This window comes from Clinocottus analis, unplaced genomic scaffold, assembly GCF_023055335.1.
Source record: "Clinocottus analis isolate CAN_PGR_092001 unplaced genomic scaffold, fCliAna1.0.p SCAF_7, whole genome shotgun sequence".
Taxonomy (NCBI): domain Eukaryota; kingdom Metazoa; phylum Chordata; class Actinopteri; order Perciformes; family Cottidae; genus Clinocottus; species Clinocottus analis.
This window is the reverse complement of record NW_027176229.1, coordinates 4465941-4491409: the sequence shown is the minus strand read 5'-3', so window position 1 is coordinate 4491409 and position 25469 is coordinate 4465941. Positions and strand designations below refer to the sequence as shown.

The following is a 25469-nucleotide window of genomic DNA, read 5'->3' as shown; positions in this document are numbered from 1 at the left end:
AGGCTATTTATAGTTATTCTTCACATTCTCCTATACAGAGGATTTAATTCATGACCATATAGTTCACTTTGCTCAACGCTTCTTGGTTTTAAAAACAAGTTAAGACAGGAATCTAGAACATGTCAATGTAGCTTTAATGACCCAGACATGTAAATAATTTACCCAACAATTCAAGTGGCTTATTTGACTTGTTATACCACGAGAGCAACCCTAATTTCTGGGGAGCAGCAAACACAAGGGGTTTACATAGACAAGGGTCATTAAGAGCCTTTAGCTCATCTGGGCTGAATCCAGGAGCCCAGCATCATGATATGGTAGGAGGGTGCACTTGAAGAGAACTTCCTTCTGAGGACCAAGTCACACATGTTGCATGCAGTTGAGCCAGTTGTTTCTGTGAACACTTTTCGATAACGCCCTCACAGTTAGTGCTTAAAGGTTATAATGAAGGAACGGTTGGTGGGTGAATGGAGGTAGTGATCTTGCTGCTACAGGACTGAGGATTGTAAGCAATTTATGTTTAAATACAAGGTTACAAAAATCAAGTGTCACTATGAAAATATAAGGTTTTCTTAATTGCAGCGTCTGTGAGGAGTCTGCGGACTTGTTGGGCTACACTCTGCCTGACTCGGTACATGTTTGATACGAGATGTTTCTATGGTGTCCAGCCTGGTCAACATGGCTCCGATCCCAGTTGAGCCTGATCTGCAGTCCAGTCCCAGCGCCACACATGCAGCGTATGGTCGTAAAAGGAGCAGCTTGCCAGCAGAAAAGATAGTGATTGGGCCTCCTCAGTAGTAGGGTTCAAGGAAGGGCCTGCAGTCGGGGTGACAGAGGGCATCGCAATGCCCTCTGGGATGTATCGGCCTGCATCATCCTCCAGGGAAGTGTCAAAGCTGGCAGTGGGCGATTCATACTGAATCCTCAAGTGAGCGCCACTCTCTGCCAGGCTTTCCTTTGGTTCTGCAGCAACGGGGGCACAGGGAGCCGCTTCCTCCAGGGACAGCCGGGACCAGTCAGCTCCGTACGCCAGAGAGTTGTGGAGGGTGTAGGAGACTACGACGGGACACGCTCCTCCACTGCCCTCTGGACGACATGTTGGAAACAAGAACAAAAACATTTAGTTCATAGAATTTTTCATACACTTGCAAGTGCGCAATTTTCTTGAAAATCCAGACAGAAAGACCAAGTCAAATAATTTAGCTCAGACAGAAATTGAAGTGGTTTTTGATATCGTTCCTAATTCTTCCGTCTCAGAAGTCTTTGCAGTGACGGCATATTCATCATGCAGCTTTAGAGAGTCGCCTGAGGAAGTACAGGCTTCCATCAATCTGACCGATTGCTTCTGAAAAGATCAATACGATCAGTGTTCCTCCAGCCACCATGGGCGTCATGTGGAAACATGTTTGACATGAAGATCATCATGATTGAGTTTTGTTGTGGTGGTTCAGGTTCATAGTTAGGACTGGTTCAGGAACGCTGCAGCGACGTTACAAAAACTGCGTCCAGATGCCGTGAACAATGTTCCCAGACCTTCTGAGGGAAGAGAAGGAGCTCATTTCCTGTCATATCTCCATCAATCAAAATGCCAGCTCATTTTGTGTCTGGACTGATTAATGCGTGTTCTGGTATCATTACATTGTTTGACCAGCAGGCCAAACTGAAGAGGGAGGAAAGCTATAGTTAGGGAGCTTCGTAAACTAACTGAATGACAAACCAACAATAAAAAGAAAAACAAAACTCATGTTTCCCTCCTCCACACTTACCGAGCGCCTGCTGGCAGTGGAGGATGTGGAAGTCGTTGTGCATGCAGGCAGCCAGCAGAAGGTGCTGGTCGGTCGGATGCCACTTGAGCCTCCACACTCCACCTCCCACTGGACTCTCACTTAGCGGCTGCCGCATGTTCCTGCCATCCCACAGCAAAACCTGCTCGTCATAGCTGCCAGCAGAGAGGCCTCAGACAGTCACATGACCGAGGACAAGAACAAAGACTCACTCAACGCCACACAGGGTCACTGGGACATTTACCTGCCTGTAGCCAGGATGTGCTCCCGGTGGGGGTTGCTGAGGATACTGCACACACCCATCGAGTGTCTTCAAGAGAACAGAACACGTCAGTGTGCTTCGCCTCAACAGACAGACAATAACTGTGACGTGGACTCTACCTTTTACTGGAGAAAGTGGGGCAGGAGGGACCCAGCCGGAGATCCCAGCCTTTGAGTCTGCAGTCATCACCACCTGTTACACACACACAAACACACATAAGAAGAAGCTTCTGATCTATTAGTAAAACCTTTTGTTTGGGTTCTGTGTTGCTGTAAAACCAGCTGCTGTGGCTCAGGATTACCGGTTCATGTATAAGTGTCCTTGCAAAAAATACTGAACCCCTAATTGCTCCCTAAGTGCTACTGGTGGGCGAGTAAATATTTAGTTTGGTGTCATCAGTGTATGAACGTGTGTGAATGGGTGGAAGTTGACAGTGTTGTTCATGTTACCATTTATTTACATGATGTATTGTTGTTTTGGGAACTCAAATAGAGATTTAGGGAGGAAGCTCAAAACCTCAGCATCAGTTTGGCTCCAATTGAATACCATGTTAAAATTAATGGCAGAGAAAAGTAAATCAAGGATTCAACACTTCTTTCTAGATTAACCCACTTCTGGCGCTAGTGCTGCTAGCTATTTTGATTGAAGAAAAATGTTGCTAGTTTTCCAACACTACCAACACCACCTTTAAGGTATGGAGCAGCTCCATGCCAACCACACAGTCACTATCGATCCAAACAGAAGCATCTGGACATGAGGTGAATATAGGCAGGCTGATAACCATAAGAAAATTATGGGCCTGAATAAAATGTCATCTTGGGTCTCCAAAAAGATCAGGGACCTGCAAATATTTATGAAAAATGTGGCAAATTAATGCTTTAAAGGAAAGTTACCAGAGTAAACCAGCTGCGTGTCCCAGTAGGAGAAGGCTGAGACCCAGGCTTCAAAGTCATGGGCCTTCCACTGGGACAGAGCCGTCAGAGCGCCTTCAGCCAGGGAGAGCACGCTGAGGCCGCCTGCAGAGTCGCTGCACACCAGCCGCACGTCACTGCTGCAAAACAATTAGGTTCAACGTGACCAGCGCCTCAGGACATTCATGTCAGAGAAGCAGCCCCAGTTTGGTTTATTTAGAAGAGGCTTTGATGTGCCAACATAATGTTAATGACAATGTACCATTCATAGATGGAAGCTTTTACAAGTCTGGAGTTACAGAGACAGGACGTAACATTTAAAACAGGGATCAAGTTTATTTCGATGGACAGTGGTTCTGGTAGAATACTTGACATGAACGATTAGAAGGAAACTGAGCTGCAGCCTCTTTGGTTACCTGTCCAGTCGTCCAGTGGACCAGTCTAACGACAGAGCCAGCCGCTCTGCTGCCACCTGCAGGCTGCTCAGAGGGTGCAGTCTACGGCCGCCTTGCTGCTGGATACACACATTCATTAACGACGGCACAAACCACTGTGCCTTATATCATAAGTAAAGTAAAGCTTACAATGTGAGGTGTTTTTTTGGACAGTAGTATGCAAAAGGCCTCAAACTCCTCAGTCTTCAGAACATAATGCAGCTACAGCTTGAAAAGTAGCAATACAAAACAACACTGTTGTATTAGACTGCTATTACTCTGCATTTGATGATAATGGTTTTGGGGTTTTTGGCCTCCATGATTGTTCCTTCTTTATAAGACATGAGGGCACTCAAACGTGACAACATAGTTGGCGTAATGGTGCAAACTCTGCTTTAAAAACTAAACATTCAGCACGGCTTTACTCCAGAAGCACATATAGTTGATTATTCTGCCCATTACGTGATCTACTATGCAGCCCTGAAACATTTTATATTGTCCTCCATCTAAACTGGTGTTGAACCATTTCTTAAAGGGAATGCAAGATAACACATTTACTACACTTTGGCAGTTTGAGTAGCTTTAAAACGCATATAATTAAATTAATGGAAAAGGCAGACAATGCCACGTCAACATTATAACCGAGTTTGGTTAGAATTATCCTCATTTGGACTTATTACTGTTTAGATCTTAGAGGACGCTATATCCTACAATCATGGGTCCTGTCAAACATACGTGCTGATTCTGTCCACAAACATCATCTTTATGCCTACAAACATTCCCTTACCTGACTGTCTGACAGTGTGTACAGCTGCAGCTCTCCGGTGGCAGCTGCCAGTCCCAGCATGGCGCCCCCTGGCAGCGGCACATGGCACCTGAGAACATGCAACAGAATCAGCAGACCGCTGCATCAGTAGCATCACTGGTCAAGCTGATGGCTTACCATTTCAAATCGAGAATGGCCGCTGTGTCAACGCGCTGGAGCTCTGTCAGAGGAGGGCTCATGGATCCCTCCTGTCCAAATTCAAAAAGGTATAAACGACCAGTCCGGCTTGGGGGGGCCTCCTCACCTACCTTCAAGAAGTACATAAAGGACACCATCAGTCATCAGTCATAGTCATAAGTCACAAAGAACTCTGGCTGCACAATTAATCCTATTATAACAAGTATGGCTTAACAAGGCAGCACAAGCATGTACAATACATGTGCTGTGTGCACGCTGGACTTCCTGTTTACGTCCAACAAACCAATGACCACAGGGTCTCTAAGCAGTCCCCTCCACCTGTTGGTAATCCAACAGCCTCCTTCTTGTCGTTGCAGATAAAGGTAAAGTAAAGCGCATTGTTGTCTGAGCAGAACCAATGACTCCGTCCTGTGGACGCAATGTGTCCCTGTGGACATACAGACTACACACAGTGCTGGGACAGGTGACCTGCTCCTGATAGTGAACACTTGAGGATGAAGAGAGCCACATAGCTGCGCTTCTGTTCCTGACAGCAATGAGACGCACCTGGACTGCTCGCATGTAACCTCACCCCTTCATGCAGCTGGTAGGTCCCGCAGGCCAGGACGTCATGGTTCGGGGCAACCGGGCACCACTCCACCGTGTCCGCACTCAGCTCCGTGTCGACCACCTGCAGATTGCGAGTCTTTGACTTCCAAGCCATGACCTCCGGCTGGCAGGCAGTCTTTGTACCGGAGCAGTAACTACGAAGCAACGTGAAATCCCGTTAAGACAGGGCTGTAAAATCACACGTGAATTCAGATGTGTATAAAGTAGCTAGTTCATTAGCACGTGAGACTGTCAGCAACAACATCTCACGTTAGCTGGCTTCCAGGAGGCTATCGGAGCTAACGTAGCTAGCTCATCTCTTTGGCGGCTAGCTAGCAAACTCCAACCCGCAACTGGGACCCGGTGGAGACTCACATCTCTTTTTACAAGGAAAATCCACAGAACAACTCATATCAACAAAACTCACATGTGATCAGACCCGACTCGACAAGCGTGTGCGTCGTTACGTCATTGCTGCGCAAAATGGTGCATTCAGGGACCACTGCGAAACAACAATTCAGAAACTAGAGCATATGGCCGACAAGGAGCGGATCGGCTCGCCAGTTTAACACATGACGTAGTATTTATGTGTATGCCGGAAGTCAAGATACTACAGTATTCTTGAGTACCGTCTTCTCAGTGTTGTTACGGCTATAAATAGTTTTGAATCAATTGTATATGTTTTTAATCATTACATAACAAAACAGCGATATCTGCTGGCCAACGTTTGGTACTGCGTAAATGAACAGAATAGAAAACACGACACCTGCGTGAAAGAGTTAAGCTGAAGTGAAGTCACTGCTGTTGTCGTCATTTTATTAAATTATAGACACGAGCCATTTTTAATCCACTTTGTCCAATTTTGTGCTTTTAAATGTAGTGATGTGTGTCACGTGACGACTGGTAATGGTCACGTGATTTCTGCCGCGAGCCAGAACGTCCATCCGTAGATAGAGTAAGCTAGTCTGCTTCGAGCGCAACTTCACGAGCTACCAGACGGACAGAATGGACTTCAACGTGAAGAAGTTAGCCTCCGGTGCTGGACTGTTCTTCACGCGGGCTGTCCAGGTAATACTAAGCTCTGCGCTCGTTCCGCTCTGACAGCCAGCTGATACTGGCGTTACTGCTACCGGTAACGTACCAGCGCCGTAGCTCGAGCTAACGGAGCATCCTTATGGCGTCGCAAGCGGGACGCAATGCAATATTCATCGAGCAGGTAACGACGAGCTCCACCGCAGCCCGGGGAGGCCGAGCTGTAACCGCAGAGCCTAACGGCCGGTTGGCTCCACGTGACGTTGTGTTCAAGGCCCGCCGGAGCATGAACTCATCACGGACTCTGTTAAAGAGCGGAGGTCATTTTGATCGACGTGTTAGGGTTAGGGTTAGTTACCCTGTTCCCATCGGACCCTCATGACGTCACGCTATCACGTTGATTCGCCATAGATGTATATGATAATTGATTGTAATCTGTGTGTGTGTGTGTGTGTGTGTGTGTGTGTGTGTGTGTGTGTGTGTGTGTGTGTGTGTGTGCTCGTGCTCTGCCTCAGTTCACAGAGGAGAAGTTGGGCCAGGCGGAGAAGACAGAGCTGGACGCTCACTTTGAGAACCTGCTGAGCCGCGCAGACTGCACCAAAGTGTGGACGGAGAAGATCTACAGGCAGACAGAGGCGCTGCTGCAGCCCAACCCAAGTAACCTCTCTTCCGCTCCTGCTCTGACTCTGTTATAACCATCATGCTCTCACTCTGTAACACCATCATGCTCTCACTCTGTTATCTGTTATGACCATCCTGCTCTAACACATTATTTAGTAATTATTTGTTAATGATTACCAAATACATTGTTACATAGTTTAAACATGACAGAGAGAGATGGACCAGATATTTGTAACACTTTGTTAATGGTTTGTCAAACATCAAGCATGATATATATTTGAATAGCGCTTATAAAGTTGCAACTGATATTAGCGTGTTTAAAAGTAAATAAAGGACGTGAAGCATCTATCAACATTTTTCAGACAGTTAATACTTTGTAGTTGTGGTTCATCATCATTGTTCATTTTACAAACAATATCTTAAATGGTTACAAATCATTTGGTAAACATGAACAAATACTAACAGGGAGCTCTAACGTGTGACTTTTTGATTCCCCATGCTACAGTTGATCACACTGGTAAGTATTCTGTCTCCCTCTTTTGGTGCCATGCTGTGGAAACCCTTCTTGACTTTGAATTATTAGGACACTCGCTTGATGTAAACATTGTAAACATGAGTTTATCTCTCAAGCTCTAGTTTCAAGTTTTCTTCACTACAGCATGATGTTCATTTAGTACATTGTGCTCATTTCGAGTTAAACAGACCATAAAGCAAGGGATGCTTTAGGGCGGGGCCACAAGGTGATTGACAGGTCTCGACACTGCAAGAAGCCATGTTTATGTTTTGCCAGTATGTTTGTTAGGTTGCATTCACAACCTTTAGTGGTGGATGCCGTTGCCTAGCTTAACATGCTATTGCACTCGCCTGTGTTTCTGTTGCTAAACATCAGCGCACACTTATGTACGAAATCTGTAAAACTTTTGTTCCAAAGGTTTAATTAGATTGTCTCCAAAATATATTAGTACTTTTTAACCCGTTCAGATCGTCACCCATTCCAATGATGGACGTAGCTTTTCTAAGAAGTCTAGATCTATAATTACTGTCATCTGACTCCAGCCAGATGCACAATCCTATTTGATTGGAGTTCTATAAAGCAATCACCCCATCATCTGCTGCTTGAGAATAGTGTGCTAGCTCTGTTATGTTGACTACTTGAACCATTAGCCCCATATATTATTAATTGAATTATTCATTCAAGTCAAGTTTTATTAAACTCCACTTGTTAACTTGCTTTATGGAATTAATTCAAAACAAAAAGTTTCATAAAGCAGAGATGAGTTCTAACACTGAGGAGTAGAACATGGTAAATGGACTGGACTTGTATGGCGACTTTTTAACCACTCAAACCTCTTTATTGCTGTCATCATTCATCCATTCACACACTGATGGGAGGAGCTACCATGAAGGTACCACCTGTCCATCAGGACGAAACATTCCCAGACGCATAAGTTATTATTCATAAGTATAGTTCTTAATTTATCAACATGAGGGATTAATACTAAAAGTGTTCAACACTTCTTTCTTTCCCTGCTGCATCATATCCTGAACTCTTCTGGACTTTCTCTGTAGGTGCCAGAATTGAAGAGTTCCTTTATGAAAAGTTGGACAGGAAGGCCCCATCCAGGATCACCAATGGAGAGCTGCTGGGTCAATACATGCTGGATGCAGCGAAGGAGTTTGGTCCTGGAACTCCCTATGGTATGAACGCATCCAGGTATAAATGGTGTAAATCCCAAATGTGTCCAACAATTTACAAAGCCAGAGAAATCCGTAATTTTAATCAAGGTAACGTTCCGTTTCATTTGGTTGCGTAACAGTGTTGAGTCATTTGACAGCCGTAGCTCATTGTCAGTAGTTGGGTTCAGGGTAGCCCAGACAGCACTGTCTACCCACAATGCACCTGCAGAAGACCTGTTCAGGCCTGAGAGAAGAGTGTAATTGAACAGAAGACTCTGTGGTGAATGGATTCAACCTGGTTGTTGCAGGGGGCACTTTGATCGAGGTGGGGGAGTGTGAGAGGAGGCTTGGAGCAGCAGAGAGGGAGTTCCTACAGACTTCGGCCATCAGTTTCCTCACCCCACTCAGGAACTTTCTGGAAGGAGACTGGAGGACCATTTCAGTGAGTCAGAAACACCACATCCACTCTACACTAACGTCGTATTAGTACAAAGCTGCTGAGTCCTTTGGCAGCAGTTATTTGTAGAGCCTCAGTCTTATGGTGTCATCGATTACACAAAGTACATAACTCTAAATAAAACTCGAACCTTTTTTTGTTAGAGAGACTACCAAAAATTACATAGACAACATGAACACCACATGACCATGAAGAACTCTCCAGGATGAAACAATAAAAGATAAAATCTAAAGAAACAGTGATACATTATGTGTTTTCAAACAAACATGTACAATAGAAACGATTACACAAAGTCAAACAGATATTTATGATGTAAATAGTTATTTATTTCTAGTTGTAAGAAAATGGTCGGATCGGCTCTGAATCCACACAAACACATGAATCAGCCACACAAAGGATAGAGGCCTGCACTCTCTGGAGTAAATGTAAGAGTGGTGATATATTACAATAGAAATGAACAGTGAGTCCCACACAAAGAGCCCTACCTAAAGTCATTATTTATGTGTTGTTTAACCACTATTAATTGCATGCATTGATTTTAATGAACCCATCCTAAGTGCATCCTGTGGTTCTAACTGTAATCTAAACATCGCGGCTGCACATGCATGAGCTCAAGTTAAAAGTTCTCTCCATTACATACATGTTGCACCGCATGTCGGCCCATTCTCCAACACTAGGTATTTCTTTTTCCAACCTCTCTACAACCTGCTATACAAAACAAATTAAATTGAAACACCTGTTGGTAACACCTGTCTTCTGTGGAAGCCTGGGGTCATTTATTGCCGTGAATTGCGTGTTCGTGGACGCGCTCCGCTCAGCCCACCATGTGGGTCATGTCTGTGTTTCAGAAAGAAAGACGTCTTCTGGAGAATCTGCGCTTGGACCTGGATGCCTGTAAGGCCCGTCTGAAGAAGGCCAAGGTGGCGGAGGCCAAGGCCGCGGTGAGTCCTGCTGCCTCGGCTCGCACACCTCAATGTCTCAAGCTTCTGGTGCTGCTGGCCTGGCCGTGACTAACTAGCTGTCTGTGTATTCATAACCTTTGCAGTGCGACGGTGAAGTGAGTATTAAATACATTTGGAGACTTTCAGTATGATCACATGTTGGCTACTTTTTCCTGTCTCACTTGCTTTCATTCCATTTTTTGTGTCATTTTGTGCCAATACATTATGAATCACTGATTTAAAAAAGAAAGAAAAGCAAAGCAATGGACTGGAAAAACAAGTTTGACCCAAAGTCGCCTCTTTGTGGGGAAAGCTTGAAACTGAAACTGTGGCATATTAAACAATATAATGGGAAATGATCAGCAGCCATTGACCACATTCAGCAAAACACTGGCCTCTGAGAGTCTATTCTACCAGCTTTACCAAGTCACTGGGGTCGAGTGGTTCATCAAACTCTTGCATCACAACAAGGTTATTGTCTCACAAAAAAACTAAAAAAGTTGCCTGTATAAATATGAATATTCATGAGTGTCTGAATAGAGATTAAAGCACAATCCCAGTATTTGAGATTTTAATAATGAATTGGTAATATATATATATCAACTAAATAATCAATGGTAAACTGTAAATTTGTTTTGAACAAAGCTTTGAAAACTATCCTAAATATAAACTGTAAATCTCTTTATGCTCAATCCGTAGACAAACTCAGAAAACCCAACTGAGTTTTATGATGCTTATGAATTTCTCTCTATCTGTTTAAAACAGGAAGAGGAACAGACAATGAAAATGTTGTTTCCTCAATGTGCTGTTGTTTGTTTTTTATTGTCTATTATTATTTTTACTTTATTAATCTAAACATTGATTATTTCTCAAAAGAAGAGTCATCATGAGTAACTAAACAGAGATTTTAAATTGTGGGACTGAGCTCTGCTTAATAAGATCTGGATTCAAATCTAGATTTAGTGGTTTCTAAAAGTTTTGCTAAACCCTGAGTAGAGCTAATCTTGACGGTACAACCCAGCCTTACAGAGCTGTAGTGTGAACGCAGATGTTTGGAGCAAATAACGAAATCTGGTAATTAAAAGAAGGACGTGTCACAGACGGTCCAAACACAAACAACCCAGAGAACAGAGTTGTAGTGATGAGCCTGCTGCTCAGGACCTGAAACGGCTCCAGATAAGAAGCAGCCCCTGAATCACACGTTCCCTTCCTCTAACATTGTGAATGACGGGCCTAACAGAGACAGTGGAGCTCCTGTTTCTGTTACATTTACATCCTTCTGATGAATGCTCAGTCTTTGGACTGAATGTGACATTTTGTTAAAATAATAAACAGGACTATGTTCTAGTGGGCTTGTAGAATAAAATTTGACCAAAACCAATTCTTCCTTTTGGTCTCTGTGAAACGGTGAAGAAGCCGCTTCCGGCTTCAGCCTGACGCCATGATATTGTTTTGCCAGCAGGTGGTTGTGCAGCGCTGTCAGCCAGAAGCTCTGGTGCTTACGTCTGACTGTTGAGAACAAATGAAGTCATAGAAATCCTCGTTGTGAAAGCTCCTTCCTCATTTCACTCTGTTCAAACTGTTTGACAGAATGTAAAAGTCTGACTTTCATCAGAGTGTTAATGACAATGTGAGACTTGTGTATGCATGTGAGCATGTGCATGATAACCTCCGGCTTCAAGCTTGTAAAATGACACTCCTACTTCCAGTGGCTGGTTCAGGTCAGAGGGGGATGAGTCAACGGCTCCAGTGCGGAGAGGATGTTTAGATGCAGTGGTGTTGCATCACCTCTCAGCAGACACGCCTCGTGCTGCAATCCACCGCTCACATCTCTAGAGCCCATTAGGTTCTACTTCAAACGTTAATGCTCATAAAGTTATTAGTTTTTTACTATTGCTAACTCACAATTTCTGAAACAAGGGCCCTCTTTGTCGACTCTCCACACACAAAATACTAAATACCTTGCATCTCTTGCGAAACAACAATTTTACACAAAGACTTTACCTGAAGGTGACATGAACATACTTACTGTGTTGTACTGTAAAGAGAATACAGTTTATTATTATTACTGTCTTCTAACTCTCTCACCAAAGAGCCAACCAGACCCTGGAGTGGGTACGCTCTGGTTTCTGGTGGTCTGATTGGTTTCAGGTGTTTTCACAGAGTTTATAAAACAAAACACACGCTTTTTAGTTTAATGTCTTCTCTAATGTAGATAACTGTGTAGTTTTTGTTTTGGAGCTTTCAAACGTTGTGTAAAGCAGATAAGAGTGTTTATCTGAGCAATATATGGGCTTCATGTGTTAGAGCTATCAGCAAATGTGAGTATTAATGTTAATATATCTGAATGCACAGTGCTGTTGTGTGCTTTCATATCTGCGGTGCTTTCTGATGCGTGTGTCTCATCTTGAGCTGCAGTGTGTTCTGGGTATGTCTCCATGTGTACTCTGTGTTAATGTTCAATAACCTGTAATAACTGTTTCTGTAGATGGCACCTGACTTTCAGGAGACCAGACCCCGCAACTATGTGCTTTCTGCCAGTGCCTCTGCGGTAAGGAGAGACTGTTTTACTAAAGCTGGACATGTTCAACCATCTCTTTACGAAGATTGCAACCTTTCTCAATGACTTGAAACCTGCTTCAGACGTTCCTCCTTGTTTATTGTCCGACATATATAGCAGTACAACAAATCTGCAGCGAGCTAATATCTCATTGAAAGCCTCGTTCCACATGTCTGTTAGAGGTTCCTGTCATTTCGGCCATCTTTGGAAAAAAACTAAACATTTTGTCAGGAATGAATTTGACACTTTCACGCTGCTATTATTAAACAACTATTTGACTTTGTTAGAAAAATGTGCTCGACACCAGTTGTACAATCATTAAACAAGCCATTTTTTCTTTGCCAAGAAGGAGCAGAGCCAGAGATACGTGTTACTTTACTAATCACATATCCAAGACTGCTCTCCGCACGAGCGGAGCGTCTCCTCTTTATACACAACAACACAGTCACAGAAGCTGTCATGACGTCTTGCACTGATCGTGAACCTTCCTCCCGTCATCCCTTCGATATGCTCTGAAGCATAACAACAACAGTGAAGTGTTTCGTCTTCAGTCTGCAACATCCAGAGAGAGCAGATCACTCGACTCCCAAACTGAACGTTGCGTAAGGGGAAGTTCACTTAGAAGTCACAGCCCATGAAACATCATATCTTTACACATGTGACCAACAGACTTTTTATTCAAATCCAAATGGCTACAAAATGTGCACTAATCACATCAAATGAATTACAGCAATAGCCCAGAAAACACATCTGCTCAAATGAAGCCCCGTAAACAAATGAATACATAAATAGACGTGAGTCTACACCAACATATCAAATAAGAGTTTGTCTTGTTGGATCTGTACACACACAACAAACAGCACGATGCGTCTGAGGGTGGCATTATAACTAATATTAGAACCAGTATGGTTGACAATGAATGATGTGAGGTCACCTTTCCCTATGTGATGGGCTAATTGGGAGAAAGAATAAACTCTGATGCATCGATACTGATTCAAACGTGACGTAACATGTTTTTAGTGGAATCCACCTCCTGAATATTGAAGATTAGGTCGGTTAACCGCACCTCAGTCAATGACATTCCTAACATTGCACATGGCTGGAGCTGGTTTGGGGATTTCCAAAACTGAGTCAGCACTGACTGAAGTTCAACTTCAAATTCACACCACGAAATAGGAAGTACACCCGAGGAAGCGGTCTCATGCCCAAGACGCAAGGGGTTAACGCAGTGATAGCAGCTGCGTGATTGGTTCATCCCTAATCGGGTCTGCCGACATTCACTCAGCCATGAAACTCTTCCTACGTTTTGCTCCTTTCAGGATGGACACGATCTCTTTAGCGATAGCGTTTACATTATTGAAGGTCAGGCACACGAGTGATGGCCTTCTGGGAAATCATGCTTATAACTGACTGCCTTCTCTCTGCTTCTTTTGTTTATGCTTCGGCCTCTCAGCTTTGGAGTGAGGAAGTGGAAAAAGTAAGTATGACCATGTTGTTGTGTCTAACTGCCTGGTCTCTAAGACCCCTGGGCCTTCATGAAGGAGGTCCATGTGTGGTCCTGAGTGGTCCAATAGCAGAAGATCTTCTGCCTGTTTGAATCGGCCAGAATGAAAGGCACATTCCCAACACAAATAATTGTAATCAGGAGATAATGACTCACACCCATCGTCACACCCATCGGCTTTCAGAAATGGTTTGACAATCTGACAAGTTCTTAGTCTGAAGCATCCTGAGGCCTTGATTCCCTTCTGTGGATCCAACTCCTCTCTCTCTCTCTCTCTCTCTCTCTCTCTCTCTCTCTCTCTCTCTCTCTGTCTCTGTCTCTGTCTCTGTCTCTGTCTCTCTCTCTCTGTCTCTCTCTGTCTGTGCTGCACACGTCACAGTACAGTTCAAAACAGCTAGTCTTCCCTCATGACTGCTGCTTGATGTCATGAAGTGGTGTAGCTGCTCAGGGTTCTGGCCCATGAAAACACTTCCTGTTAGATCACATTAAACCACCATTAGTCATGACCGGTCACCGTCTCTCAGCATGTCTCCTGGAGTAAAAACATGTGTCACTAATACTTTTCCTGTGGTTTAAGGCGGAACACGAGCTCCGAGTGGCTCAAACCGAGTTCGACCGCCAAGCAGAGGTCACGCGGCTGCTTTTGGAAGGCATCAGCAGTACACACGTAGGACACACACACACACACACACACACACACACTTCAACTTGCATTTGTGGGGTTTATTCATTATTTTTTTTCTTTGTACCTGTGTGATGTTAAAACAACAAAAGATGTGTGACTGTGTTGTTCCTTTTCTGCAGGTAAACCACCTGCGCTGCCTGCATGAGTTCGTGGAGGCTCAGGCAGCGTACTACAAGCAATGTCACTTCCACATGCAAGAGCTGCAGAAAGAGCTGGGAAGGTGAGACCAGGTGGAGGGGCGTGGTTAAGTTGCACTGCTCTTTAGAGGCGTGGCCACCCTGTACTTCAAACAGTACGCAGTGCAAGTACGCTACCTTCTACTGTGTAATAATATGACATTACTCAATAACAGCATTGCATATGGACTAGCTGCAGCTCTGTAAGTACGCAAGCTGTTGGGCAGCCACAAACATGCCAACGATTATGGGATGTAGTCACCAATGACCCACAATGCACTAAGTTGGTGCATTGTGGGTCATTGGTTTTATATGTCGGTTGGACCGCAGCGTGTCCCGTGAACCATCAGAGCCATTTGAGTTCACCCAGAATGCACTGGGCCTCTGCTGCTCTTCATCTGACCAGCGCACTGTGGCTGGGCATTTCAACATGCTGCAGATGTGTTGAAGCATCTAACTGATATCCTCTAGTGGAACAGCATTATTACTGTATGATTTTGTTATATTTCTTTTAATAATCTTTGAAATGTAGTAACCATTTGGCAGAGCAGGAACCTGAATCTGATGAATGATTTCAGTGAATCTAAACTCATGAGACGCTGAATAAGATTCGTAAAGGGAAAATGTGCATTTTGTAATTCAGTAGCTGTAAATCAGTGGTTCTCCACTGGTCTGGCTCTGGGACTCACCGCATGCTCAACTTCTCAACTGATGCGTTAATAGTTGAACATCCAGCTCTAAATATTGAAGATCAAAGTCAGTTAACAGCAAGCGCAACTCAGCCTGAGACCATACAGAATATGTAGCAATTAGCTGCATTTTATTTAAAAACCACAAAGTGCACCTTACAACATACATAACAATTCAGATTCTTCAGACATTTTTAAACCGACTTTCATCACAAACTCAAAGTCCAACAACTAACAAGTTTCAAAAAGACTGAAATGAGTGAACTTTACCTGAGAATACTCACTCACTGAATCAAACACTTTACTAAAGTCACTGTCTTGAGGAGCAGCTTCTCTACAGATTCAAAATAAATTAAACTAAAAGTGCAATTCAAAAGGATTCATATTTCCAAAATGTACTTTTTCTTGTGATGACCTCATCAGTAAGTAAATACAAAAAAACATTGTGAAACCAGCCTCATGAAAAAGTCCCTTCAAAGTTCCAGGCAAAGACACACTGAAAAGGAAAAACACTGCAGTTATCACATTTTGCAAAATTATGCGACAATTTACAACATGAGACTTCTTTATTCTTACATTTAGTGATGAATTACTTAAACCATCAATGATCTACATCATCCAGACCAATTTTCCACACCTCACTCTGATTTGGCTCGTTGTTTTGGAGCGTGTGGATTAGGGTTGCAAAATTCCGGGAATATTCAAAGTTGGAAACTTTCCACGGGAATATACGGGAATATACGGGAATTATCGGGAATTAACGGAAATTAACTGGAAATTTTGGGGTAATTTAACTGTATCTACCTTGTGATAAGCATGCATGCATGCAAACATTTATAATACAACTTTTAAAAATGACTTTTTTGACATTCCGAAAGCCGCGAATAATGGATGTGACGGTGTACTTTTGTGTGGACATACATACGTCCTACTCTCACTGCTGTAAGAAGTCTACTGTATACAAATAAACTTGGTATTAAAATGAAAATGGCTTCAGTTTACCAAGTAATCAACATGCTAATGACAAACAGTGTTGGGAAAGTTCACTTTCTACATGAACTAGTTCAGTTCATAGTCCATAATTCAAAATTTTGAACTAAGTTCACATCTTCAAAAAATTAACTAGTTCAGTTATTTTTTTCAATATGCTGTGAGCTGTAATTGAAATCTCTGTCTGTCTGCAGTACCGCTCTTGACCTCAAGGCAACTCGGGGCTCTCTCACTTGCCAGGCATCGGGCTGAAACATTCAGACGCAACACTGATGACAAAAACGTCAAAAACAACAGAACGTTTTATGTTTACGTTTATGTTTCAGGGTCCAGCTGAGCTCAGCGTACAAAGTCTTGTTCTCAACTACATTTAAGTTCCCTGTTATCTGCTTTTGCAAAAAACGTAGGCACATTTCTTTTTAAAAAAATTCCCGAGCCAAAATTCCCGTGGAAACTTTCCGCCCCTTTGCAACAATAGTGTGAATTCATCACTCATGACATATCGTGATGCATCATAAAATGAGAACAACCGCTTGTGTGTTGTAGTCCTCTCTGCATCCTCTGCCATTCCCCTCAGGCTTCCCGATGCCTTTGCACTGAACACTCAGTCCTCAGCCGCCACGGGCGTGGCACCAGAAGGACCCGGCAGCCCGGTGGAGACGGACACACTGAAGATTGAGGAAGTTCAGGCACCGGCTACAGGAACCCGGAAGGCTAAAGTCCTGTACGATTACGATGCCGCTGACTCCAGTGAGCTCTCCCTCCTGGCGGACGAGGTAAGCCTCTATCAGCTAATAATAATAATAACAACAATCAGTTATCAGCCGTCTGCAGCTGGTTGAATAATGGCTCTTGGCCTCAAGCCAGAACCTGCTCCAAGTCTGATGACGAGCCTCACTGAGGTTTTTGCTGATTCAAGCAATGTGTCTGGCGTTTCCTTTTAAAGATTCATGTTTTATTTCCTAAGTGTGTACAGCCTCTCATGCTGGTGGAGTCGGCCTGTATTTCATGTGTCTCCCTCTGCTATAAACCTCCGACCCGTCAGCAGTGACCCTGATGAACATTAAAGGGTCACGACCTCAAATACCTCACACTTCTTCACACTAACTTCAGACGGTTATCTTTTTATCTAGTAATTTTTTTCTATGTTATTTGGGCTCCAGCAATGCGATTGGCACAAAGTTGTGTTACTCACCAGAACACCAGACACCACACCGCTGTAGTCTGTGAATAAATAAAACAAGCCACAATTTCCACGAAGCCACAAAGTCTCGACTGCAATGTATCAGACGCGTTCGTTCACATCTCACCCAACGGGTTTGCTCTCATTTGAATCCGGCTCTCACACACGCAGGTACACATACACACACATGTGAGGAATCACATGATAGATAGATGGAAAATTTTATTAATCCCCAGAAGGGAAACTCGATTGTCACCATAGACAACAGACTCATACAGACAACAACAGACCAGGTTCAGAGTGCACAACGGACAAAAAACACATTACAGGAACAAACACCAGAAAATGCCATATGACACAAGACAACAAGACTCATAACCGACATAGAAAGATACTAAATTTAAATCTAAAAACCACAACTAAAGGTGTTCATTAAAAAACGAATATTGGTTCTGGTGGAGGTAATAAGTCAGCTCAGTGTCAATCGGTTTCTCACAGGACAAAACCTGCTGAGTGAAAGTTGTGTGTTTGTCCCATGAATCCTCTGCAGGCCCAGCATGCACCCTGTTGCTCTTTCTGACCACAGGAGGACCCCCGGGGATGAGGGGGGGCAGGGTATGAGTAGCTACAAGTAGCTCTGTGTTCTGAGTGTCCGTGATCTCTGTGTTGCAGCTCATCACGGTCTACACCGTGCCGGGGATGGACTCTGACTGGCTGATCGGAGAGAGAGGAAACCAGAAAGGCAAAGTGCCCGTCACATACCTGGAGCTTCTCAGCTAAAGAACACACACACACACACACACACACGCGCACATGTGTGATACCGACTGGAGCGGGAAGGTTTTTCATTGGCTTCATTCAGTTTCACACTCTTCCACTAAGCTGTAACTTTCCATAGCATTCCTCCACAGTCAGCATTAGCGTGTTGTGTTTCAACACACAATCACTGTCTGTACATTTACACAACACTGATGTGATGATGGAGACATTGTTACAGTGAGTCAGGAAGATGGAGATTGCTCAACGTTACTTTCGATATGGTTGCCTGGCTGCTATGATGCTGTTTTCTTTTCCTATTTATTACTTATTTATTGTTGTGCATCCCAATGCTTCAGGTAGACCGTCCACACTGTCTACGAAGGTATTTCCATTGAATTTATGTCGTTGAACTGATTTGTTTTAACAAAGTGTCTTTATTGTCTCTTCGAGGTGTTCGTGGATAAAACAAGCATGCAATAAGCACGCCTCCTTGATTCTCCCATCGGAGAGTACAGACCCGTTGAGTCCGCTCAGTGCAGGTCATCTGTGTGACGGATCGTCCTTCGAGGAGGAAGAGGTGAAAACCAGCAGGCTGACGTACATTAATAATAATTAATAACAATGAAAGATATGGCTGCTTCCTAGTGTTGCTGCAGACATCCCCTTCCACTGTCTTCCAATACGACATGAACGTCATTACATTTATTGTGTGTTGTATCTTTATTATCCATTAATAGATGACAAACATGAGCTTTTTAAAGAACAATAACTATAAAACGGCCAATAAAGTTTTCATCGTTGCTTTATCGTCTAATCCTCCTGAAACCTTGGGAAGCAGATTTGCCTTAACTGCTAATGAAAGATTGTAACCCCTGTTGTTCAAAGCGAAGGGAACATTTAACGTGTTTGAGTAATTCATGTCATTCCCTCGTCTTGACTCCGCAAATGGGCTTTTTAGTTGTTGCTTGTCATCGTTTCACTCACTGCAGAGCGACGCGAGCACTGCAGCAAACACACATGAACACTCCTTACTGCCTTAAAATGATGGGGATGTGCTCGTCTCAACTAAATGTCCAAACACAACATATGGCATGCAAGACTGCAACTCCTTTTAATCGTGTGCTTGTTTCGTGTGTGAGTTTGGTTTGTCTTCAACTGATTTATTTATTTAAAATGTTCCTGCCTGTCGCTGTTCTGTCCCAACAATACAAAGTGTCCTCAGTCTTGGTGCTGCATGAGCTACAGCTAGTAGCCTGTCCTGCTGTCTACGAGTGTCTGCAGGAGAACTGGAGCACCAATACGTTTCCACAAAAGATAATGTGCTCTCCCACATCCAAGACGTGTACGTGCATGCACTCATTTTTTGTAGTTTTTGTAAAATGAGCACAAAGTTTAAAAATGCAAAGCATCTGCCGGCAGAGGAGAAGAGAAATGAGGAAACGGGGTTCCTTCCTGAGAGCGGTGGGAACGACGTCGTCTGGTTCTGGCAGATGAATGTTTCTGCTCATTGTGCTCATGTCACTGTGTTGGGTTTTAACTTGTTCTGTTGTGGCTCTGTTTACCTCATCTTGTATTATTATAATATGTATTGCCTGTTCCTTAACCACGCTGAATGAATGACATGTATGTGATTTAATAAAATGTAAGATTTATTTGAATTCATGCAGCATAACAAACCACAATGGTTGAACGCAGAAGTGCTTCATCAAGAACATCATAGTCTCTATTACTCCGTAATGTGGTCTCGGGTTGTTACATTTGGGTGCCGTTAATCTCTATGAACAAATTCTGAACATGAATACAGAATCTGTAGCCAACAGAAACGATCTGATTTCCGTTTGGTCAGTACTACTCTGAATACTATCCCGTTTGAGTGTAAAAGCACCAGGGGATTGGCCAACATGCATTCAGCCCGCAGATATTTTACCCATTTTCTGGCCGCCGCCCTCAGGAAGTGCACCGGGCTGTGAAGCCAAGTTTTGGAAAGGCCAAAACGTGGAGTTACAACTGTTTGTATTGTCCACATTAAGCACTGAACGCCACAATCACGTCAGCAGACACGACCATGGTCCAGATAAACCCACGATCCACGTAACCCTGTGAGGAGAGGAAGCACAAAGACTGAAGGAATTCATCCAGAAGAAGAGAAAGAAGAGCTCAGTGTATCCTAACTATAGACCCGAACCAGTCCTAACTATAGACCCGAACCAGTCCTAACTATAGACCCGAACCAGTCCTAACTATAGACCCGAACCAGTCCTAACTATAGACCCGAACCAGTCCTAACTATAGACCCGAACCAGTCCTAACTATAGACCCGAACCAGTCCTAACTATAGACCCGAACCAGTCCAAACTATAGACCTGAACCAGTCCTAACTATAGACCCGAACCAGTCCTAACTATAGACCCGAACCAGTCCTAACTATAGACCCGAACCAGTCCTAACTATAGACCCGAACCAGTCCTAACTATAGACCTGAACCAGTCCTGACTATAGACCTGAACCAGTCCAAACTATAGACCTGAACCAGTCCAAACTATAGACCTAAACCAGTCCTAACTATAGACCTGAACCAGTCCTGACTATAGACCTGAACCAGTCCTGACTATAGACCTGAACCAGTCCAAACTATAGACCTAAACCAGTCCTAACTATAGACCTGAACCAGTCCTAACTATAGACCTGAACCAGTCCAAACTATAGACCTAAACCAGTCCTAACTATAGACCTGAACCAGTCCTAACTATAGACCTGAACCAGTCCCAACTATAGACCTGAACCAGTCCCAACTATAGACCTGAACCAGTCCCAACTATAGACCTGAACCAGTCCCAACTATAGACCTGAACCAGTCCTAACTATAGACCTGAACCAGTCCAAACTATAGACCTGATGTTCAGAGTGTGTTGTCACTGAGTATGACAACACGCCCTGAACGTGAGAATCTATTCTGATCCTCATCACTAGGTTTCACTTGCCACCTACACCTTTTGTTCTCCACTATTTTAGATATTCACAGTGCGGTATGTCAAATGAAAGTGTGTGTGTGTGGGTGGTGTGGTTGTGTGTACGGCAAAGATCCCTTTGATGAGTTGTGTTGAAATCCTTTCACATCAACATCCCACCACACAGGCCTTACATCCTGAAACATGTTGACTTCACCAAATATTTGAACCAAAACTCAGATGTGTATCTGCAACAAAAGATGTGGGTGATTTTGTTGTTGCTGTCTGGAACTCACAAGAGGAAATTGTCAATTAGTAACACTTCCCATTTAATGAATTACTAATAAAACTCCTGCCAATGCTACATTTGCGTCATGACAATGCTACATTTGCGTCATGCAATAAGCAATAAACTGGAAAGTTTCAGCATCTTCTCACCTAAGAAAATTGCTTTTCTTCTTTCCATTTCTAATTAGAAAAGGGAAATAAATGTTCTTATAATAACTATTCCTTAAAATATGTATTTGTTAGGTCTTACAGCGTTGGGGTGTTATGTTTGTAAATCTAGATTTAATCATCTGAGAGAGATTTAGAGTAAATAAGTTTTTAACATCGCCAGCCAAGACGATGCAGCGGAAGCATCGAGACCACAATGCTTGGATCATTTGCCTCCGCTTGACCACTACGTCACCACATCCTGTGGCTGCAGACGAGAGCATTACCACTGCTCCTCTCATACAAAGAGTTCACACTTTTGCCCTCCTGCATCTCCACCAATGATAACGCCTGTCTTTGGAAAGCAGAGAGTAGGAACTGACATAATGTTGATTTAAGTGATCAAACCTTAAGTAGATACCTGTACTCTGAATCTATATGTTTTGAGAATATACATATATTATATAAATATAAATACGGATGGTAATATCTGGAAGGCTTGTGTACTGTGATGGGTGCAAGGCGGTTGAGCTGGTGGTCACTTAAGAGCATTGTTGAAAGGTAATAGAGTCCTGTCGCCTGTCACTTCAGCGGCTCGGATAATGAACTTGTGTTGCTAAGATTAAGGTGAGATAAAGGTGAGACTCAAGTGAGATTAAGGTGAGATGAAGGTGAGACTAAAGTGAGATTAAGGTGTGACTAAAGTGAGATTACGGTGAGACCGCTGATGAACTTCCTTATGTTCAGTGGTTGTTTGTTTGTGGACCTTTTGATCCTCTCTGGCCTCTCAAGAAAGCGACTCAGAGGCCAGAGGAGAGCTGCCGCGTCTGACCACTTCTTGTATTCTATTTCCTGTTTCACAACCATTAGATTAGATCAAATATTCCTTTAGGAGTACCGCAGTGGGGACATTTGCAGGATCAGACAGCAGCAGATGGGTAAAGTGCACACAAGAGACATATAGTCAAAATATAAAAGAATCCACAATAACAATAGTATATATATATATATATATATATATATATATATATATATATATATATATATATATATATATATATATATATATGTATATGTATACATATATATATATATATATATATATATATATATATATATATATGTATGTATACATATATATATACATGTATATATATATAATATATATATATATATATATATATATATATATATATATATATATATATATATATATATATATGTGTGTGTGTGTGTGTGTGTGTTTAAATGAGTTCTGCACTGTAATCTTTATTTCTTGATAACCATAACGTGGCAGCAGCGTGGGCTGACAGGCTCTGCCGGTAACTGCTCTGTTTACTCCTGAGTGCTTATCAAACCGGATGGAATCCGCCTCGTCTGGTACGCTACATGTGGACTGTTTATTTCAGGCGTAAATAGCCCACGTTATCCTGCAGCACCAATTAAATACATGCTGACTAATCAGAGATCCTAATTTCTATGATGGATTTAGTTTTTTTCCTTTCTTTAAAATTTTCCTTTCATTCATGAATCCTTGCGTCAGGATGCAGACAATCAACTGTCTGCATTCCTGGAGGCATCCGTGGGAGTTGCTCTGTAAATATCATTCATAGTCTCTCATGTTCATGGGCCAAATATTTTATCAGTTGCTAAGGTTTTACACGCTTTAATTGTCTTACTGCAGATGTTTTATTAATGACTTCATATAATCTTGTGCTCAAAACGACCAAATACCCAAACATCTGTGCATGAGCGCTTTACAGTGGGAAAATCAAAAAGCTTCAATTGTAAGAGATTATCAACACAAAAACAGACTAAGCCCATAAGCTTCCTCCTGAACAGGTTATGTGCCTCACCATTCTGCTGGCCTCACATTCAGTTCAGTGTCTTGAAGACATGAGTCATGTGTCATAGGTTATGGTTTGGATTCAAACCGTCAGCGCAGCATTCATTGTTTGAACTCTACTCAATTTTTCATAACTAAAATTGGTTCGAAGCTTAATAATGCTGTTTACCCTTATATATGTGTAACTTGATGTTTTTTCTACCATGTTTTTCCCAAATAATGTTCATGTTCAAGATGTGTGCACATAACTGTGGTGAATGGGGAACGGTCCGTTCAGTGTTTGGCCTGAGCTCCGGCTGAAGACCCCGTTAGGCTCGGGCCCCGTGGAGGACAAGTCCAAGTATCTATCAGTTCACTTTGCTAACCGACTGGACAGGAAGTGAGACTACTTCCTGAGGGAAACTCCCGAACGTGCACTCATCGTTGATGCAGATCTTTTATCTTCTATTGTGTCTCAGGTGAAGAAGTAACTGATGAGGATCAAGGTGAGGAACGCCACGGGTCCAGACGCCATCAGATCAAGGCTCCTCAAACAAGCGCAGAACAGCTGTGCGGGATAGTGGAGCAGGTCTTCAACTTGCTATGGAAGACACCGTGCAAGGTACCGGTACCAAAGATGGACCTCAACAAGGACCTCAACAGCTTCAGGTTGGTGGCCTTGACATCCTACCTGATGAAGACCCTGGTGAGGATGGTCCTTCATCCCACCTGATGAAGACCCTGCAGAGGCTGGTCCTTGTCCATCTCGGCCTCGCGGTGAGCTCATCTCTGGACCTGTAGCTCAGTAGCTCAGCTGGTTGTGCAGCCTGACAGCAGCAGGGAGGAAGGACTTGTGGTTCTTCTGCTTCACACACCGGGGAGGAAGCATCTGATGTGAAAGAGCTGAAGGAGCAGAAGGAGCCGACAAACCCTGTGCAGAACAGTAAAAACAATAAAAACTGTAACTAAGTTTCATTTAAGTAAATATTAGGAAGTTTAGATCATTGTTTGCTTGTCCTTATTCAAGAAACAAAGGTCATGACCCAGTGAACATTTCACCAGTGGTTTTAGCAACGGAAGGATGGCGGTGATGACGGGCGGAGCTTCTCAACGCTGATTGGCTAACGCCACGCGTCAAATACGCTATTAGCACCGCCCAGCCGAAAATTTGAAAGCATTTGTGTGCATTGACTTTGCATGTAATCTACTCGCGCGTCGAATTTACAATGCTTTGTGTGTGACTGCAGCATTAGCATGCTTGGTGGAAAAGCGCTGGCTGATATTGTTTTCTTTGAACCACAATGGTTTGTTGGCTAACAAATAATAGAGCCTTTGAGCATACTTCTGTAAAAAAAAATATTTAGCAGCCCCTCCCTGTAACCTCTTCCGCTGACATGGACTGTGGCTTTTTGGATCGTGGTCCATGCCGCCTACTCATAACATGAATAATTGCTGTCGTATTCATGTAAAGTGCTGTAACGTTCCTCATTGTGGTCACATGACATCTATTGCTTCTGTCCATCCTGATAGAGGATGTTGCTCTCATGAAGGTTTCTTCCCTTTTTTTTTGTATTTCTTATTTTGGGCTATACAAAATAGACTGAATTGAATTGAATCCACTGCTCATTAAACACTCGGCACTCACTGTGAACTTTTCTTTTCTTTGGTCCACTAATTGTTGCAGACGGGCTCAACGCAGGAAGCTCTCCTGCAGCAGGAGACGATACAGCCGTGTTCTGCCGCAGGAGAAGCACATTTATGGGGAGCCTTACTTTGATTAACTTAATTTATTTTTACAGCCATGTCATAACCGTCATGCATATAAGACAAATAAGACAGTAAGACAGTTTGTTTTGTACAGAACGCCAGGCCCAGGGACTTTTTAATATTATAATAATTATAGTACTTTGCATTTGCCCGCTCTTGCTCAAAAGTATACAGTACTCAGCTTAGCAATGCAATGTCATGAAAACTAAGACACGTAATGAGACTGTAAATCACTCCAAATTGCCAAAAGTTGCCAAATACAGCACAGACAGTCTGAATA

At 43.1% G+C, this 25469-nt stretch overlaps 2 protein-coding genes across 11 annotated transcripts; one reads left to right on the top strand and one right to left on the bottom strand.

The window, feature by feature from the left end:
- Positions 1-127: 127 nt before the first annotated feature.
- On the bottom strand, positions 128-6197 carry dph7 (diphthamide biosynthesis 7). Of its 6 annotated transcripts, none has more exons than XM_068604410.1 (10): positions 6082-6197; positions 4924-5095; positions 4332-4462; positions 4176-4263; positions 3371-3468; positions 2937-3094; positions 2163-2235; positions 2026-2091; positions 1764-1936; positions 128-1083 (listed from the first exon to the last, which is right to left on the bottom strand). In XM_068604410.1, the coding sequence occupies exons 2-10, from the start codon at positions 5053-5055 to the stop codon at positions 671-673; spliced, it is 1332 nt and encodes a 443-aa protein (XP_068460511.1). In that variant the 5' UTR covers positions 5056-5095; positions 6082-6197; the 3' UTR covers positions 128-670. The 6 variants fall into 6 exon arrangements, with proteins under 6 accessions (XP_068460511.1, XP_068460509.1, XP_068460512.1 ...); XM_068604408.1 differs by lacking the exon at positions 6082-6197 and adding an exon at positions 5368-5507; XM_068604411.1 differs by lacking the exon at positions 6082-6197 and adding an exon at positions 5368-5507 and having other exon boundaries at positions 1764-1903.
- Positions 5697-25054, top strand: LOC137804917 (endophilin-B2-like). Of its 5 annotated transcripts, XR_011080186.1 has the most exons (14): positions 5697-6008; positions 6488-6629; positions 7099-7110; positions 8163-8291; positions 8579-8712; positions 9576-9668; positions 9773-9784; positions 12157-12219; positions 13682-13705; positions 14310-14399; positions 14537-14637; positions 16850-17048; positions 18128-18791; positions 23902-25054. XR_011080186.1 is itself a non-coding variant. In XM_068604414.1 (13 exons), exons 1-13 carry the CDS (start codon positions 5946-5948, stop codon positions 18233-18235), a joined length of 1170 nt encoding a protein of 389 aa, XP_068460515.1. In that variant the 5' UTR covers positions 5697-5945; the 3' UTR covers positions 18236-19872. The 5 variants fall into 5 exon arrangements, 4 of the variants coding, with proteins under 4 accessions (XP_068460515.1, XP_068460517.1, XP_068460516.1 ...); XM_068604414.1 differs by lacking the exon at positions 23902-25054 and having other exon boundaries at positions 18128-19872; XM_068604416.1 differs by lacking the exons at positions 7099-7110; positions 23902-25054 and having other exon boundaries at positions 18128-19872.
- The last annotated feature ends 415 nt before the right edge of the window (positions 25055-25469 follow it).

Coding starts and splice junctions, on each gene's coding strand:
- dph7 (XM_068604410.1), bottom strand. CDS start 5,055: ATGGCTTGGAAGTCAAAGACTCGCAATCTGCAGGTGGTCGACACGGAG. Junction 4,463..4,923: donor CCTACCAGCTGCATGAAGGG/GTGAGGTTACAT, acceptor TACTTCTTGAAG/GTAGGTGAGGAGGCCCCCCC. Junction 3,469..4,175: donor ACACACTGTCAGACAGTCAG/GTAAGGGAATGT, acceptor GTGTGTATCCAG/CAGCAAGGCGGCCGTAGACT.
- LOC137804917 (XM_068604414.1), top strand. CDS start 5,946: ATGGACTTCAACGTGAAGAAGTTAGCCTCCGGTGCTGGACTGTTCTTC. Junction 8,292..8,578: donor TGGTCCTGGAACTCCCTATG/GTATGAACGCAT, acceptor TGGTTGTTGCAG/GGGGCACTTTGATCGAGGTG. Junction 13,706..14,309: donor GGAGTGAGGAAGTGGAAAAA/GTAAGTATGACC, acceptor CTGTGGTTTAAG/GCGGAACACGAGCTCCGAGT.